General features: G+C 47.2%; 1 protein-coding gene across 4 annotated transcripts in view; it reads right to left on the minus strand.

Moving 5' to 3' along the window:
- NF2 (NF2, moesin-ezrin-radixin like (MERLIN) tumor suppressor) overlaps window positions 1–19,113 on the minus strand; it is a 97,583-nt gene that overhangs the window by 59,697 nt on the left and 18,773 nt on the right. For all 4 annotated transcript variants that reach the window (XM_081841915.1, XM_081841917.1, XM_081841914.1 and 1 more), the window contains exons 2-4: window positions 15,345–15,470; window positions 12,625–12,747; window positions 10,987–11,070 (exon numbers count right to left, since the gene is read on the minus strand). In XM_081841915.1, coding sequence (XP_081698041.1) covers window positions 10,987–11,070; window positions 12,625–12,747; window positions 15,345–15,470 — 333 coding nt within the window. The remainder of the gene's footprint in view (window positions 1–10,986; window positions 11,071–12,624; window positions 12,748–15,344; window positions 15,471–19,113) is intronic.

The following is a 19,113-nucleotide window of genomic DNA, read 5'->3' on the forward strand; positions in this document are numbered from 1 at the left end:
TATGTTCTTAATATATGCATTTTGTGTAACCTTCCCCCTAATATATGTGTTTTGTACACCATTTTTGGGTTGGAGAACTGTATCACAAGACTGGGAGGGTTGCGAATCTTGAAGGCTCACCTGTCATTTTGGAATGTGCAAATTTAGATAAGCATGCCCTAAATTGCATATCAAACCGAATTTCTCGCCCACCCCTAGTTCTGACCAAGCGGCTCTCCTGAAGTCTTCCACATCAATGCCAGTTCCAGGAGATTCTGCAACTGTTGACTTTATGCCGTTTTCTATAGCTTTCAGGGTGCAGATCTTCCGTACAACAGAAGCAAAATAGGATTCTGTAGCTATTATATGGGAACAAAAGTCTGACAACTATTTTGGCAGTACAGAGCGGAGGAAAATAAATTGGGCTGGGGCAACCTTCTCAAAGGTTTGAGTGGGGCGGAACCGCTCAGGGGAAAACACACAATGACTATCACCAAGCAGTAATCTCAACATGTTTTCCTTTACAAAAAGTCTGAGGAAGGCTTTTGTGTGTGTGTAAATAGGGCTATTTTGTGTGAAGGAATCGTTTGTTGTTTCTGGGGGAGAAAAAGACCATGCCTATTCTGAACTTTAATAAGTATATAAACACACACAGTACATATACAAAATTGTTATTATTACAATAAATCTATGGTGACCAGGAATAATATGGATACACACCCACATACACCCCAACCATTTTTATTCAGATTTTTATTTTTACTTTTACAAAAAGAAGTTGAAGATTGCAGTGTGAAGGAAAAGATACTTTAAATTCATGCCTATAATTGGTTAGAATGTGGGGGGGGGGGGTAAACACCTTGTAAATTTCTTAATATGCAATGCATTTTCATCTTACCAATAAAGGAAAAGGTAAAGGTAAAGGGACCCCTGACCATTAGGTCCAGTCGTAGCCGACTCTGGGGTTGCGGCGCTCATCTCGCTTTATTGGCCAAGGGAGACGGCATACAGCTTCCGGGTCATGTGGACAGCATAACTAAGCCGCTTCTGGCGAACCAGAGCAGCACACAGAAACGCTGTTTACCTTCCCGCCAGAGCGGTACCTATTTATCTACTTGCACTCTGATGTGCTTTCGAACTGCTAGGTTGGCAGGAGCAGGGACCAAGCAACGGGAGCTCACCCCGTCACGGGGATTCAAACCGCCGACCTTCTGATCGGCAAGCCTAGGCTCTGTGGTTTAACCCACAGCGCCACCCGTGTCCCTCACCAATAAAGGAAACGCCCTCATAATTTCCCTGGATTTTTTACAGATTCCAAACCAGCGAAAAGCAGGGGCAGAAAATCAGTCAAGATAAGATGCAACAGGGAAGACCAAGAAATTGGAAAACTGGAAGACAGAGAATGGAAAATCTTTAATATGGCAATTTGGCCCAAATGGACAGAGCAAGTACCGGCAACGAAGCAAATGTGGAAGATGATTTTGTAGAGCAGTGGCACGGGCTCATCCCAGGGTCAAGACCTAGTGAAACTGGGGCCTCAACGCCAGCATCGCAATAACTTTCCTGTAGAGATCTGATATGCTGCAGTGAAACAGTGCACTGCTCTTCAGATTCCCCCTATTAAGAATAATGATACAAAAGGTAGAATTGCATACGAAACCAAATATAAGCCAGTATTTGTGTAGTGGCTGGAGTGCTGGCCTGAGACCTGGGAGACCAGGGTTCAAATCCTCACACAGCCATGAAGCTCACTGGGGAACTTTGAGACCATCACTGTCTCTTAGCCTAACTTATCTTGTGGGGTTGTTGTAAAGATAAAACAGGGAGGAGGAGAGCTTTGTATGCTGCCTTGAGCACCTTGGAGGAAAGGCGGGGCGTAAATGTAACAAGGAAAAAGGCCTCTATGTATTGTGGATATTTTTTACACGCTATTTTTATACAGTCATACCTCGGGTTACAGATGCTTCAGGTTGCATTTTTTTGGGTTACTTCCGGGTTTCGGCGGTTGCGCATGCGCAGAAGCACTAAATCGCGCTTTGTGCATGCGCAGAAGCGCCGAATTGCAAACCGTGCATGTGCAGATGCGGGGCTCCGGGTTGCGAGCATGCCTCCCACACAGATCACGTTCGCAACCCGAGCATCCACTGTGCATGATAAATAAAAAGTTTAAAAAAGCTTTCATCCATGTAAGCAAGATTTAGATGGGCAGCTGGAGACAGCAGCCAATCTGCCTGCCAAAAGCTCTTTTACCTAAATTGGGCCACTAAACAGCACCAAAATTATTACTCACGAGGGTTCATACAATCCATCATTTTGAGCCAATACCCTTCAAATAGTGAGAAGCCCAATGAAACTGTCAATTTGGAAATTAAGAACTCAAGCCAGATGCTCCCATAGAACACGCAGAAGGAATTCAGTACAGAGGGCCACGTAACAGACGCCCCCTGAATGGGTGTTCCAAGAGAAGGCCATTTACAAGTAATATATCTAGATATAGATATATATGTACCGGAAATATTTTGATTCCATTTTGGCCCGCCAATGAAAGAGCTGCCAGCGTCCTGCCATCATTCACTTATAAAGTCAGGACGTGATTTCATGCAGTAATTAACCCCGGTATGCAAAGAATGTCCTCAACATCCACAAGGAAAGTCAGAGGGGAGGAGAGTCCTGCATGGCGGTTTTTTAAGCAAGACAAATGATCAAATAAAGCGAAGGCAGGAAGTCAGGAGTCCTTCTCAATCAGCCTCTATTTAAAAGTTTTGAGCAAGGATGAAGGGGCGGGACAACACACGCTACAGAGCTTGACAATCAGCATCAACAAGCTGCCCACACACATCCTCAAGGCGGCAAAAGGCGTTCGGTGCGAGAAAAGAGGGGCTTCAAGGCGGAAGTGCCAAATTTGGAGCCGGCACAGATGCGAAAGGAAATGCCCCATCAGCATCTGACTCAGACTCCAATTTATGCAAGAAAGTTTGTAAGGGAACATCCAGGGAGGCGCTGGGCACCTGACAGCTCCCCACTGGCTTCGGTAGGAGCAGAGATATTTGGGGGGAACCCAACCACCAAGAGAAGGGTGTGGTCCAAAGCGTCTCATTTATGGATGTAGCCTACCTTGATTTCAGCAAGGCATTTGACAAGGTGCCCCATGATATTCTTGTAAAGAAGCTGGTAAAATGCAGTCTTGACTATGCTACCACTCAGTGGATTTGTAACTGGCTGACTGACCGAACCCAAAGGGTGCTCATCAATGGTTCCTCTTCATCCTGGAGAAGAATGACTAGTGGGGTGCCACAGGGTTCTGTCTTGGGCCCGGTCTTATTCAACATCTTTATCAACGACTTGGATGATGGACTCAAGGGCATCCTGATCAAATTTGCAGATGACACCAAACTAGGAGGGGTGGCTAACACCCCAGAGGACAGGATCACACTTCAAAACAACCTTGACAGATTAGAGAACTGGGCCAAAACAAACAAGATGAACTTTAACAGGGAGAAATGTAAAGTATTGCACTTGGGCAAAAAAATGAGAGGCACAAATACAAGATGGGTGACACCTGGCTTGAGAGCAGTACATGTGAAAAGGATCTAGGAGTCTTGGTTGACCACAAACTTGACATGAGCCAACAGTGTGACGCGGCAGCTAAAAAAGCCAATGCAATTCTGGGCTGCATCAATAGGAGTATTGCATCTAGATCAAGGGAAGTAATAGTGCCACTGTATTCTGCTCTGGTCAGACCTCACCTGGAGTACTGTGTCCAGTTCTGGGCACCACAGTTCAAGAAGGACACTGACAAACTGGAATGTGTCCAGAGGAGGGCAACCAAAATGGTCAAAGGCCTGGAAACGATGCCTTATGAGGAACGGCTAAGGGAGCTGGGCATGTTTAGCCTGGAGAAGAGGAGGTTAAGGGATGATATGATAGCCATGTTCAAATATATAAAAGGATGTCACATAGAGGAGGGAGAAAGCTTGTTTTCTGCTGCTCCAGAGAAGCGGACACGGAGCAATGGATCCAAACTACAAGAAGATTCCACCTAAACATTAGGAAGAACTTCCTGACAGTAAGAGCTGTTCAACAGTGGAATTTGCTGCCAAGGAGTGTGGTGGAGTCTCCTTCTTTGGAGGTCTTTAAGCAGAGGCTTGACAACCATATGTCAGGAGTGCTCTGATGGTGTTTCCTGCTTGGCAGGGGGTTGGACTCGATGGCCCTTGTGGTCTCTTCCAACTCTATGATTCTATGATTCTATGTCCAAGGAAAATGGATTTACAGTTTCGGGCAGTTGAAAATACTAAAAATTATGGGGAGGGATCTTAACAGATTCATCAGTGCATCTCCAGGGTCCATCACAGATTGATTATGGGGCTAGGTGGATTTCAATCAGTATGTTTATTATTGCTTCTATAATCTCTATGCCACCTTTCAGTATAAGACACCTGATGCAGCATGCGATCAATCATCATCATAAAATTGCAATCAATCCATTAATCAATCGAAGCACAGAAACAGCAGGCACAAAAATCGATGAAATTCGGCACAGCTATGAAAACATGTTGCAATGCGTAAGAACGTAAGAACCAGATGGATCAAGCCAAAAGCCCATCTAGTCCAGCCTCCTGTTCTCACAGTGGCCAACCAGATGTATGTGGGGAACCTGCAAGCAGGACCTGAGTTCAAGAGCAACTCTCCCCTCCTGCAGTTTCTAGCGACCGGTATTTAGAAGCATGATTGCCTCCCACTAACAGAGGCAGAGCATAGCCATCGTGGCCAGTAGCCCTTAAAAGCCTTCATGAATTTGCCCAATTCTCTTTTAACATCATCTAGGTTGGTGGCCATCACTACCTCTTATGGGAGTGAGACGAGTTGAAAATGTCTTTGCTTAGCGCAGTGGTGCTAAATGGCACTGCCATTTAGATCATGGGTAGGCGAACTAAGGCCCGGGGACCGGATCCGGCCCAACTGCCTTCTAAATCCGGCCCGCGGACTGTCCAGGAATCAGCATGTTGTCCTTTTATTTAAAATGCATCTCTGGGTTATTTGTGGGGCCTGCCTGGTGTTTTTACATGAGTAGAATGTGTGCTTTTATTTAAAATGCATCTCTGGGTTATTTGTGGGGCATAGGAATTTGTTAATTTTTTGCCCCCTTCAAAATATAGTCTGGCCCCCCCACAAGGTCTGAGGGACAGTGGACCGGCCCCTGCTGAAAAAGTTTGCTGACCCCTGATTTAGATCCACACTTTGTGAAACCACACTGGGTGACCTTGAACCAGTCCCTATCTCTCAACCTGACCCACCTCACAGAGTCATCGTGCAGCGTAAAATAAGGAGGGTTAGAAAAACAAGCCCATTTCCTCAAGCCCCTTGGCAAAGAATGCAAATGACTTGCTTTCATCCAAACTCGGTGCATGGTGGCCCTTTTGAATAAAAGTATTAGGACCTTTATTGTAAAAAAAAAAGGGGGGTGCAGACCAGCAAAGATGGCAACGCTCATTTAACCAGCAGCAGACAACGACACAGTTGAGCTCACCTGACCTCTGTGTCATGGGCCAGGAGTCAGCTTCACCTGCTGAACAGCAGCCTGAAGGGGGAGAAGGTGGAATGACTCCACCTGCAGCTGATCAGCCTTCACAGAGAGAAGGCACTGATGAGAACCAGCTGGCTTTGGCCTTCATAAACAGAGGACTCAGCAGCAGCCTGAAGTTCCTGGCTCTTCCTGCTGGATCCCTGGCTCCCCGATCTGCACTTCCTGACTTATGGCCTGGACCTTTGGCTCTGTGATCATCTGGATTCCCTGACCTCTGTACTGGACCCATGACTCTGTGATCAACTGAACTCCATGACCTCTGGACTGTAACCTTGACTCTGCTAACATATGGGTTCCTTGATCTCTGGACTAGACCCATGACGCTGTGATCATCTGGACTACATGACCTTTGGGCTGTCGGACTTCGTATGTAGATTCTGCTCTCAGGAAAGTGTTCCTCAGAGACTCCTAGCCACTGCTTGCTGAGCAATGAGATTCAGACAGGGCTACAATACTCTGATCGGTTCTGTTGCTATTGCTTTCCTGGGAGTAGAGGAACACCAGCAAGTTCAGCATAGTGCAAAGGCACTAGCAGAGCCAATCTGGTGTTCCTGCCAGTGCATTTCCAACACACCAGCAGTAGGAGTAACAATGCAACTGACCAAAAGTGGTAGTAGAGTTTTGCTTTCAAACTGGATATTCTATAGTCCTAGCAAACCTTATTTTGACATCTTTAAGAGGGACATTTTTAAGAGGTAGACTTCTAACACTGAGCAGCCCCTCCTTGTATTTCTCAGACACATTAAGAGAGAGACACCTTCCTTCACGAATCCCCAGAAAAGGCACCTTCACAGCAGCTTTGCAATAATTCAAGTTTAACTGACTGGAGAAAAGTCAAAACCATTTTTTAAAACAATAATAATAATCTCTAAATCAGCTGACAGCCTTACTTATGAGTTCAGAGCACGGTTAACAAATAGCTCGGGAGTGATTTACCCACAGCGAGCCAGGATGAGGGATTGGTGATTCAAATTTAGGAAAGGGGGGTGGGTGGCTGTGAAAATGAAGGATAGCATACATTCTTCAAGATATGTTGGCTTGCGTAACCTTGCAAACTTTTAGGAGAAAAAAAGCACACGCAGAGAGCGCTTTTCAATTAAACGAGATATTTAAAAGTGTCACGAAAACGGTTCTTCTTGAAGGAACACTGATTCATGTTTGTGTTTTTACTTGTAGATTGTCTTTCTATCACGCAAACATCTGGTTTCGCTTGCACCAAATAAATTTGTTCACATTTATATTCAAGATACCAAAACATTATTAGTTTCGGAAATAACAAATAGGGGGAGGGGGGAGGAGCAGCAGCGCTGGAAGGAGCTGCAATACTACAAAATCCAAGGGGCCGTAACAGGCAGAGTCACTTATGATGATGACTCACACTTTTAGGAAAAGGAATTGGTGCATTTATTGCTTTGAAAAAAGGGTGTTTATTGGGCCACTTTTTTTAAACACCTGCCCATGAGCACAATGGCATGAATGTAATACAGCTGGGGTGACTAACCTTCAGTTTTGGGGGAGCTAATCTGACTCATGTTGACTGGGGCTGATGGGAATTGTGGTTGGGGGAAGGCTGTGCTACACCTTTTGAAAGAGGGAGCAGCAAAAGTAAGCAGGGAGTCTTTGGGGAGGGCATGCAGGGTGGGGACACTTGCCAGAGTGCCAGGTCTACAATTTATCCCCTAAAAGGCAAAGGTCTGCACCACTGGCACCAGCAGAGGTGTGACAAAGTAGAGAAAGTATTTCTTCCTTTTGTGCCCCATTCAGGCTTCTGCGGAAAGACGCGTCTCCTTGCCTGCTCCAGGAAGAGGAAGGAGAAAATGGCAGCGGCTTCCAAGACAACGTTGATACACCATAGCCAGCCACATCATGTACATGTTTTAGCAGGAACATAAAAGAGGAATCTGGCCTTGATGTCAACATGGCATGGGGAAAAGCGGGGGGGGGGGGGAGAGATGTGCCACAGACCTGCAGCCCATGTCTGGTCATTCCTTATGTTTATGACCAGGTCTCACTTATTAGAAGAAGCAGGGTGGTGGCCACCCACCTAGAATCTTCCAAGTGCCCCTATTTTCCAGGGACAGCCCCGGATTTACAGAAGCCATCTTGCTTCCTGATTTGATCCTGGAATGTCCTGCTTTTCCTTAGACAGGGGTCAGCAAACTTTTTCAGCAGGGGGCTGGTCCACTGTCCCTCAGACCTTGTGGAGGGCTGGACTATATATTTTTTTGTGGGGGGAATGATTGAATTCCTATGCCCCACAAATAACCCAGAGATGCATTTTAAATAAAAGCACACATTCTACTCATGTAAAAACAAGCTGATTCCCGGACCGTCTGTGGGCCGGATTTAGAAGGCGATTGGGTCGGATCCGGCCCCCAGGCCTTAGTTTGCCTACCCATGCCTTAAAGGTAAAGGGTAAAGGGACCCCTGACCATTAGGTCCAGTCGTGGCCGACTCTGGGGTTGCGGCGCTCATCTCGCTTTATTGGCCGAGGGAGCTAGCGTACAGCTTCTGGGTCATGTGGCCAGCATGACTAAGCCGCTTCTGGTGAACCAGAGCAGCACACGAAAACGCCGTTTACCTTCCTGCCAAAGCGGTACCTATTTATCTACTTGCACTTTGACGTGCGTTCAAAAGCACCCATGCCTTAGGATGTCTCTATTTTCACTGGGGAAATGTTGGAGTCCTGCGACCCCCAAGCCAAGGAGATAAGTAACTATACAACCTTTAGAAGACATCTGAAGGCAGCTCTGTACTGTGGTACCTCAGGTTACATACGCTTCAGGTTACAGACTCCGCTAACCCAGAAATAGTGCTTCAGGTTAAGAACTTTGCTTCAGGATGAGAACAGAAATCGGGCTCCGGCGGAGTGGCAGCAGCTGGAGGCCCCATTAGCTAAAGTGGTGCTTCAGGTTAAGAACAGTTTCAGGATAAGTACGGACCTCCAGAACGAATTAAGTACTTAACCTGAGGTACCACTGTACAGGGAAGTTTTTAAATGTTTAATGTTGGAAGCCACCCAGATTGGCTGGGGCAACCCAGTCAGATTTACAGTAAATTTATTGTTGTTATTACTGTGGAATAGGACGTTCCTATTTTCATCAGAGAAACACTGGAGGCTGTGCCCACCTTTTCTAAGAAGGGAAATGCAGGATCCGCCACACAGGGTGTGGTTTTGCCACCCCTCTAACCTGCCGCCCGGGCACATGATCCCTCTCGTGACACCCACATACCCCCAATCTGCATCTGGCCGCTGGTGAGAGGGTTAGTCACCACCAACAAGCAGATTTACAGAACCACCCTGCCTGCAGTTTCTCAAAAAGATGTGCATGACAACATTATATTTCCAGCCACAAGGCCAACAGATGAAATAAATGAGCAAGAGCTCCTTTACGGGAAGAAGAAATGTTATACAACCGTGTGCTGAGGAGAAAACACACAAAGGAATAACGATTTTGGAGCTCAACAGGTAGAAGACGGCGAAGTCTGCTCCAGAGAGCTACTTTTCTGCCAATTAGAGGTGTTCTACGCACCCCCTGCTTGAGAACATGATGCACAGGCAGCAAAAGGAGACTATGAACGCTCACCCGTGTGGTCTAATAGCAGGACGGTGCACAGGGGCTCAATACATTGCAGTCTTTTGTAAACACTTATTAAGAGACTCATCTTCCTCTGCGGGTCAGTTCCCTAAATGAAACGACTTCTCTTTTTTTGGCTAAGGAAAAGGTAAGATGCATTAGTCACCAATCGTTGGAGCCGCAAAGAATACAGCATCAACAATAAGCATTTATCAATATTTATGTCTCAAGCATCGCCTTTCTACACAACTGTTACCCCCACAAGCAGTGTTCTTTTCCTCTCGTTTTTTAAATGAAATGACACAAGAGGCGGCAGGCGGGTGGGGAAGCAGTATAATCAGTGAACATAGTAAGCTATGAAGGTTTGCTAGGTGGGGGCGATGCATGAATCTGCCCCCCCACACACACACACACCATTGAAGTTGAAGATGTGGAGAAGCCATTGATGGAGACTGCAGCAAAGCCCTGAGATGCCACACATCTCATCTTCGACATAATGAGGTATCTGACCACATTGCCAAGGCGAGTGCTGGCCCTTCGGCAAAACAAGGCCTGCTGTATGGGCAGGATTCCTTCTTTACCCAGTAGGTAAATCTCCATCTCCCACAAGTTCCAAAGAGTTCAGAAGCCCGTTTCACTGAAACTCAAGAGCAGGCCTTTCAGCGGTGAAACGGCATCCCTGTCGGGATACAACAGGCACCTGCTATCGGCACTTTTCTGGCAACAAGTAGAGAGTTGTTGTTTTCCGACAGGCTTTCCCAGCTGGATAAATAGGCCTCTGCTATGAGTACCTACCTTTTACACTTATCTGCTGTCATTTCCTAAGATTTTTTTTAAAAACTGTTTTTATTGCATTTTGAACACTGCCTTGAGACATGTGGGTGGAAGGCGATAAATGATGGTGGCGATACAGGAGATGAGAACTCTGAGGTTTCTTCAACAAAGCATCAAAATGAGACCAAGGAGCTGCACCTATATTGCTAGCCCCGCCCACAGCTGGCCTGGGCTCCACCCATTGCCCGTAACAATTTAGGGTCACTTAACCACGTTATACGCCCCCCTAGAACAATTCAGTCTGTGGAACTGGTACTGTTACAGGTACCACATGATACACGTTCCCCATTGGTAGGAAACTGACCTTTCAGCTTTGCTTCATCCACCATTTGGAACTCCCTGCCTATTGATATCACTGTGCTCTTTCCGGTACCTACTAAAGACATTTTTTGTTTCAACGAGCCTACCCAGATATGTAATAGGGACGCGGGTGGCGCTGTGGGTTAAACCACAGAGCCTAGGACTTGCCGATCAGAAGGTCGGCAGTACAAATCCCCGCGACGGGGTGAGCTCCCATTGCTCGGTCCCTGCTCCTGCCAACCTAGCAGTTCAAAAGCATGTCAAAGTGCAAGTAGATAAATAGGTACCGCTCCGGTGGGAAGGTAAACGGCATTTCCCTGTGCTGCTCTGGTTCTCCAGAAGCGGCTTAGTCATGCTGGCCACATGACCCGGAAGCTGTCTGCGGACAAACACCGGCTCCCTCGGCCTATAGAGCGAGATGAGCGCGCAACCCCAGAGTCGGTCACAACTGGACCTAATGGTCAGGGGTCCCTTTACCTTTCCCAGATATGTAGAATGATAATGTGTGTTTTAATCTGTTTTTTTGCTTGTCACTGATTTCTTTTTTGAAAGTTTAAAGTTGCTGTCTTTAAGTATATTTATGGATAATTTAACCGTTTTATTCTTTTTGTAAACCACTTTGAAGCTGCTGAATTTGTTTTACAGTCAAGCAGTGTATAAATTTTCTGAAAACTAAAATAAAATAGTCATCCATGCCGCTGTCCTTACCTTGGCTTGGACTGCATAAGAGGCAAGGAGGACAGATGCCTCTGGGGGACAGGAAATCTTCTCATCCAATATCTGCTTCTTCACCTGAATAAAAAAAAGCAGCAGACAGCCACAATGATCTCCTTTTCAAAGCGTCTACTCCAGGGGTCAGCAAGGTTTACCTCGCCTGGGCCAGTTCACTCCAGCGGAGATCCCTCTGTGGGCCGAATCGCACGCGCGCCCGTGATTTCCAGCGTCTGCACAGATGCAATTTTCAACGCCACAGAAGCAAGTCGCCACGCTGCGCTAATTTAACACAGCGAACAGGGACTCGCCAGGCAGGTGGCTCTGTTCAGGGATGGCTCGTGGGCTGGTTAAACAATCTCCGTGGGTGGCTTGTGGCCCAGGGGCCTTTGGTTGCCGACCCCTGGTCTACTCTATGTATACAACCAAGTCTGGATCCAAACCCAAATTGATAACCCCCCCCCCCCGCCCCGTTTAAACATGCAAAATATTGTTTGGCACAGCGAGGTAGGTCACTGCTCCCATTTAACAGAGGGGGAAATGGTGGCTGAGAGGCAGCAACCTAACCCAAAATCCCATAGAAATATCCAACTAAAGCAGGAATAGACCAGGCCTTCTTCCCTGATCCAGGCACAACATTGTAGACAAGGGCAGGGAAATGCAGTCCTCTAGACCTTTATCTTAGCCTTGGGACTCTCTCCCAAAACCGTGCCACACCCAACACTGGTCCCCTTCCACATCCTTTGCTCGTCACACTGGGATGTGCCCTTCAACTGTAATAACGCCTTCTCTTCCTAGATGGTGGGAGGGGTGTAAAAGCCTCTGACTTCTTATTTATATATTTATTGCATTTATATCCCAGCTTTTACTCCAAGGATCTTAAGGTGGCATACGGTTCTCCTCTTCTTCCTCATTTAATCCCCACGACACCCCTGCGAGGTAGGATAGGCCGAGGGGCAGTAACCGGCTGAGTGAGGATTTGAACCTTGGTCTCAGGCTGAAGTCCAACCCTGTAACCACTATAGGTAAAGGTAAAGGGACCCCTGACCATTAGGTCTAGTCGTGACCAACTCTGGGGTTGCAGCGCTCATCTCGCTTTATTGGCTGAGGGAGCTGGCGTACAGCTTCCGGGTCATGTGGCCAGCATGACTAAGCCACTTCTGGCGAACCAGAGCAGAGCACGGAAACGCCATTTACCTTCCTGCCGGAGTGGTACCTATTTATCTACTTGCACTTTGACGTTCTTTCGAACTGCTAGGTTGGCAGGAGCAGGGACCGAGCAACGGGAGCTCACCCCGTCGCGGGGATTTGAACCACTGACCTTCTGATTGGCAAGTCCTAGGCTCTGTGGTTTAACCCACAGTGCCACCCGCATACCTAACCGCTATACCACGCCTGGAATCACAGAATTGGAACTGTAGAGTTAGAAGGGACCCCAAGGGACATCTTGTCCAACCCCTAGCAATGCATCAAAATTAAACCCTTAAGGGCTCCCTTTCAGATGCTGGATTTTCAAAGTCAGAAACAACAGCTGCCTCCTGGCTGCCAAAATATGCAATGCCTCCATTCCGACTTGAAAGTATTTTCCCTCCCGCTGGGTCAGGCAAACATGAGTCTCCCTTACAAAACACCCACTTGAAGGAAAAATAGGTGCTGAGTGATGTCCTGAACGAGCTCGTCCTCTGCGTTCTCTGGGTAAAACTTGGCCAGGAAGTGAAAAGTGACCGGCTCCTCCTTTGGAACATCATGGTCCAGGACCTGCAGAATTAGATCTCCTTTTAATCTCTTGGAAGAATGTATGAAAAGCCTTGACCATCACATTTGGTTTCTTAACACAGAACAGAGCAGACCAAACTCCAGCAAGTGTCCAGAGGCACAAAGCATTATGATGAAGCCAAGATTCAGAAGTCCAGTCCCTACTCTGCCTTACAATGTAGGGCAAATCTACACATACGTCAATAATAATAATAATAATAATAATAATAATAATAATAATAATAATTTGATATTTATACCCCACCCATCTGGTTGGTTTTCCCCAGCCACTCTGGGCGGCTTCCAACAAAATATTAAAATACAATAGTCCTTCAGATATTAAAAGCTTCCCTAAAGAGGGCTGCCTTCAGATGTCTCCTAAAAGTCTGGTAGTTGTTTTTTCCTTTGACATCTGGTGGGAGAGTGTTCCACAGGGCGGGTGCCACTACCGAGAAGGCCCTCTACCTGGTTCCCTGTAACTTCGCTTCTGGCAGTGAGGGAACCGCCAGAAGGCCCTCGGCGCTGAACCTGTTTAAAGCACAGGACTTCTCTCAAAGAATCCTGGGACACTGAAGTTTCTTAAGGATACTGGGAATTGTAGCTCTGTGATTGGTAAACTACAGTACCTGGGATCCTTTGGAGGAAGCCACGTTTTTCAAATGTGCTTGGGATGTGCTTTATCCTTATGGTGTGGGTCAGTCCTTCATTCTCTTAAAGGAATATTTAATAATTTCCCTACTAGATCGCTTTGCCCCATATACACCCACTCAGCTCCTTCAATCAGCAGAACTGGCTCTTTTACAGGTGCCACATAATACCCATTCCGCGTGTGGCAGGACCTGCACTTTGGAACTCCCTGTCTATTGATATCAGGCACGCACCTTCACTTTTCAGGTCCTTCTAAAAAAACTTTTGTTTCAGCAGACCATCTCAGATATTTAGAAAACTGATGCAAGGCTAAATCTGTTCTCAGTCCATTGCAATTTTCACTTTTTTTAAGTCTTAGATTGGCGCTGCTCATTTTTCTTTTTGCTGATTATTGTTGAATTGAAAACCACGTTGAGGGATTTCTTTACAATCAAGCAGCGTATAGATTTTATGAAATAAATACTCAGCAATGGGTATTTAAGATTCCCTGGTATGCTCCCCTGGCGCAAGAGCTGGCCTGCGGGTTCCCCCATGTGCTTTGTGATGGGATAATGAGCTGCTTGTGCTTAAAAGCTTGGTCCCTCAGAGTTTGCTCAGCGTAGCAAAGCTCTGCCTTGAGCGGAGCCCTTTGGCATGGCTCCGTCAGTCGCTGGTAGAATCCGACAGTGGGCGTCTGCGGAAGCGTTTCCAACATAAAAGCTGCTTAACGGAAACGCGTCTCCTGGATTCTCTGCGTGACAGTTTCCGGCGAGGGGTGGGGGTCCCTAAAGGGGGCCTTGATAGCTCCTCACTGTTCTCACTGGAAGTATCCCAGAGCCTCCCCTCCGACTCCCTTTCCCTTGGAGCTCCTGCTCCCCCCCTACTGGTTCCCTCTTCTGCTGCAGAGTCTCTCCTATTCTCCTGGAGCCTTTCCACCGCCTGTTCTTCCGATGGCAGTTCCCTGACATGCTTCCTAGGCCTTTCTAAACGTTTAGACACACTTAAGACTTTTTACTATTTTCCCAGAGAACCTGGACATCCACCAATAAAAATTTCCTCGCTCTTATCTCGGAGTGGCCTTGCTCTTTATTTTCCGCAACGCTTCTGATACCCAGAGCTTCCCTAGTTAGGAAACCGCAGTGTAGCTTAAAGCCCCAGGTCTCTAGTTAAGACATAAGCATTTGCTTGGCACCACACCGCTGCCTTCGACAGATTTTGTAGCAGACAGTGCAAAGTCCCATCAGTCAAGGCAAACACATCCAGCTAGAGGGAACGGTGCGCTGAGTAAACGCTCTTAATGCACAACATACGTCTGGTCCCGAAATGTCATCCAACTTCAGCTGCCTGGGAACAGATTAAGGAGAGGAAAGCCATCTCGGAGCAAGCTTCCCCAGTGAGAATTAGCCAGTACTACATGCAGCTCAGATATGCTAGCCTTGACTTATAGTTAACACTCAGGCTTATCGTGCAAAAGTTACAGCTGAGCTACAGGAATGAACTCGCAGCTACTTGCTACCTAGGAATCGGAGGCAGTAATCTTACGGCTAGTTTCCTAAGAAGCTGGTCCCCATGGAATCCATGAGAAAGTAAGAAGAGCCTGCTGGATCAGACCAATGGCCCATCTAGTCAAGCATCTTGTTCTCACAGTGGCCAACCAGATACCCATGGGAAACCTACAAGCAGGACCTGAGCACAAGAGAACTCTCCCTTCCTTTATTCAGAATCACTGTTGCCTCTGCATCTGTAGACGCAGAACACAGCCATCCTGGCAAGTAGCCATTGATAGTCTTCTCCTCCATGAATCTGTCTAATCCTCTTTTGAAGCCATCCAAGTTGGTGGCCATCACTGCTCCCTGTAGCAGCGAGTTCCCTAGTTTAACTGTACATTGCAGGAAGAATTCCTTCCTTTTATCTGCCCTGAACCTTCCAACATTCAGCTCCGTGAAATGACCACAAGAACGTTCCGTCCGTACCTTCTTATCCATCTTGAGCCACGCCATTGTGTCTTTGATCATGTATTGAAGGCCAAAGAACCACGTTTCGCGGAGTCCCAGTGTCCTGCACACCAGGTCAAACAGGTCCTTTCCTTTCCACTTGACCTGCGGAAAAGGGAAACAAAAGTTACAGCCTCCTGCTCCCAGACACAAGTTCGCTTTGGACGATGTGTGGTCGTGTCCATCGCCGCCGCCAGACTGGAAAAAGCAGAAATAAGATCTCAATGGGAGAAGAACAAAAGCAACACAGGGCTTGCTTGTTCTGTAACATTTAAAGAAGGGACCTGTGAGTCCTCCAGTTGTTGTGGAAACTAACGCACACCAGCCCCAGGCAACATGGCCAACAGTTGGAGATTATGGGAGTTGGGGATCAAACAACATCTGGAAGGCTGCAGGTTCCCCATCTCTGATTTAGGGGTTTCCAACTGGGTTTCTGTCTGGTGGGCAAATGCTCCTGCCATCAAGGACGTTGCAGCTGACAATCTCTTGGGTGACTCATACACTGCTCCACAGGACAGATGCAACGAGGAGTAGAACAGCTGCAACTCCATGGAGGAGAAGGCAATCAATGGCTTCTAGCCATGATGGCTATGCTCTGTCTCCATGGTTGGAGGAGGAAGCAATGCTTTTGAATTGCTAGAAACCACCGGAGGGGAGAGGGCTCTTGGTTCCCCAGATGAGGAATCTCGGTGGCCATCGTGGATGCTGGACTTGATAGGCCATTGCCCTGATCCAGCAGCCTCTTCTTATGTACTTATGCAACCCTCAGAAGTTCAGGGGGAGCAGGGAGTGACCTAGAAGAGGGCCTTCTCTGTGGCAACCCAACAGAGGTACATCTAAAACCTTCCCTACACAACTTTCAGCAAATGCTGAAGATGCCCCTCTTTACCCCAGCCTTTGACCCTTGAGATGTGTGTTTCCAGCGCCTACCCTATCCCTCTGACTAATTGGTTCTGACTGTTTTCAATTCTGTACTTTAAATTGTTGTAACCCACTCTGGGACTCGCTAGTAAAAAAATTCAATAAGAACCGCAACAACTATGGAATTCACTAACAAATTGAATGCTTCACTCAAAAAAAGGGGGGATAAAATAATAACCAGTGGTGTACACATCTCAAAATTTAGTTGCTCTTCTGCAGGGTAGCAATCGGTTAGTCTCTGTGCACTGCTGCAGCAGCAAATTTAGACTTAAGGCTCTAAATCATGCATCCCATTTCATAAGGATATGTATACTCGTTGGGATCCCTGTGTGCTTTCTACCGGGTTAACTTTGCACATCTTCCACTGAATGGAAGTGGCACATTGTAGGTGTTTGGGAAGACATTTTGAGCATGCAGGGCAGCAAGGGAGAAGGAGATGGGTTATGTAAGCAGAGCAATGCTCATAGAAATATGGAGACAGCTAAGCAACCTGATCAGGCAGTTACCCTGAGGATTAAGCTTTCACTCTCTCTTTAGAGTGGCAATTGTGTTCCCTTCCCATATATGCATTATTCTTCAATTAAGCACTTGGAGAGGAGGTATTAAAGCATGGGCTTTTTAATGCTGCGGTTATGGGAAAGCAGGTAACAAAAGGGAAGTATTAGAAAGGAGCAGAGAGAGATGACTTTTATACGCAGGGACTGGTTTTGTTATATATGATTGGGTCCAGGATATCTGGAAGAGATGCCCCATGTTTGATCCAGTAGGGCTCAACGTATTTTATTGCATTTATATCCCAACTCCAGGGAGCTCAAAGTGTCATATATGGTTTGCCCACCCACCCATCCTCATTTAATCCCCACAACAGCCCTTTGAGCTAGTTTAGGCTGAGAGTGTGCGACTGGCCCCAACATCACCCAGTGAGCTTCATGGCCGACTGAGGACTTGAACCCTGGTCTCCCAGGTCCTAGTCCAACACTCTAACCACTACACCACCCTGGCTCTATGTTATGGTCTCCCTCCGCTGTCAGTGGTAGCATGCCTCTGAGCATCAGTTGCTGAGAATCACAAATGGGGAGGGAGTGCTGTTGTGTTCAGGGCCTATTTGTGGGCCTCCCATCTGGACATCTGGTTAGCCAAAGGCGATCTGGTTTGGGAGAGGAAGATGCTGCACAGGCCAGGCCTTTCGCTTGACCCAGCAGGGCTCTTCTTACATTCTAATGAAGGGAAGATACGGACTTCCTTGAAACCCTATTACAGTCATACCTCGGTTCCCGAATGCCTTGGGAGTCAAACGTTCTGGCTCAAGAACGATTGAAAACCGAAAGTGAGTGCTTCAGTTTTTGAACATTCTTTTGGAAGCTGAAAGTCCGATGGGGCTTCCACGGCTTCTGATTGGCTGAAGGAGCTTCCTGCAGCCAATCAGAAGCCGCGCTTTGGTTTCTGAACGTTTCAGAGGTCAAATGGACTTCCGGAACAGATTCCGTTCAACTTACAAGGTACGACTGTATTATACTGACATACATCTAGGCAGCACTGACTTCAGCCTCCCATACCCAGGCTACCCTTACAGCAGTTAGGGGATGAGCTACAGACCTAAGACCACATGCACCCCTTGGCCTAATTTCACAAGCCCTTCCTTGAGACGTCTAGAAAGAGTCATCCATCTCTCCCTCATCAGTCTACTGGGTGAGGAGGGAGGGAGAAGGATGTCAAGGGCCAGAAATCAGATGCCTCGATATCCGCCAATGGAGACCTAAAAAGAGCCCTGCTTGATCAGGCCTGTGGCCCATCTGGTCCAGCATCCTGCTCTCACAGTGGCCAACCAGATGCTCCAATGGGCAGCCCAAGAGCAGGATTCCAGCACAAGAGCCCTCTCCCCTCCCGAGGTTTCCAGCAACTAGTATTCAGAAGCATTGCTGCCTCCAACTGTAGAGGCCGAGCTGATGAATTTGTCATGAATTTGCCTAAATCTCTTTTAAAGCCATCTTGGTCGGCCGGTGGCCATCACCCTCTCCTGCGGCAGCACATTCCATAGTTTAACCATGATCTGTATGAAGTGCCCTTGGCCCCCACAACGTCAGCACCAAGTGAGTGCGGCCCTCGTCAGGAAAAGGCCTTTCAAGGAAAAGACTGCAGGGTCCCCAAAAGAAAAGTCTCGACAGCAGCAGCCCCAGCTGCCGGGTTAACAAGGGGAGGTATTGCAATAAAGCAAACCCACACGCTCACTTCGGGTTAGTAGGGAGCAGAGAAATTCACCTGGAGTAAGGGAAATTGGAGCAGTCAAAGAAGAGGTAGTCTTTCAAATGTCTGCATATCAACAGTACAAAAAGAAATCTTTGGCTTGTTTAAAAAAAAATGGTACACCAGTAGGAAATAAAGCGAGCGAGATCCTGGCGCTTTTCTACCTCTGGGAATCGATAAAATTGCAGGGAGAGACATATGGCTGCTCTTCTGAAGCATTAAAGCAGGGGGGCCTCCCTCCCACCTTGTCAGTATCTCTCAAGTCTTAGGATCACCGGCACAGCATTCAATATTAATCCTCACACATGGCACAACAGCTCTGCTCCAGCTGCTCTCCCTTCTCCAGCTGTTATTGCACACTGCCCACTTGTGGCTACTGCTCCCCACTGCATCAAAAAGAGATTTTAATCCCAATTCCTTTTGCCTTGCACCCCCAACCTCCGGTGTCAAAATTCTTTCCAGTACCACTGATGTGAATTTTTTTTCCCTGGTGCCTTATTTTCTGGTGGAAAATATTCCATTTCATATGTTCCGGGTGGAGAGGTTGTTCATTACCAACAATGAACAGATGCCAGCTGCAAGC

Source organism: Podarcis erhardii (assembly GCF_964252035.2).
Source record: "Podarcis erhardii genome assembly, chromosome: 15".
Classification (NCBI taxonomy): domain Eukaryota; kingdom Metazoa; phylum Chordata; class Lepidosauria; order Squamata; family Lacertidae; genus Podarcis; species Podarcis erhardii.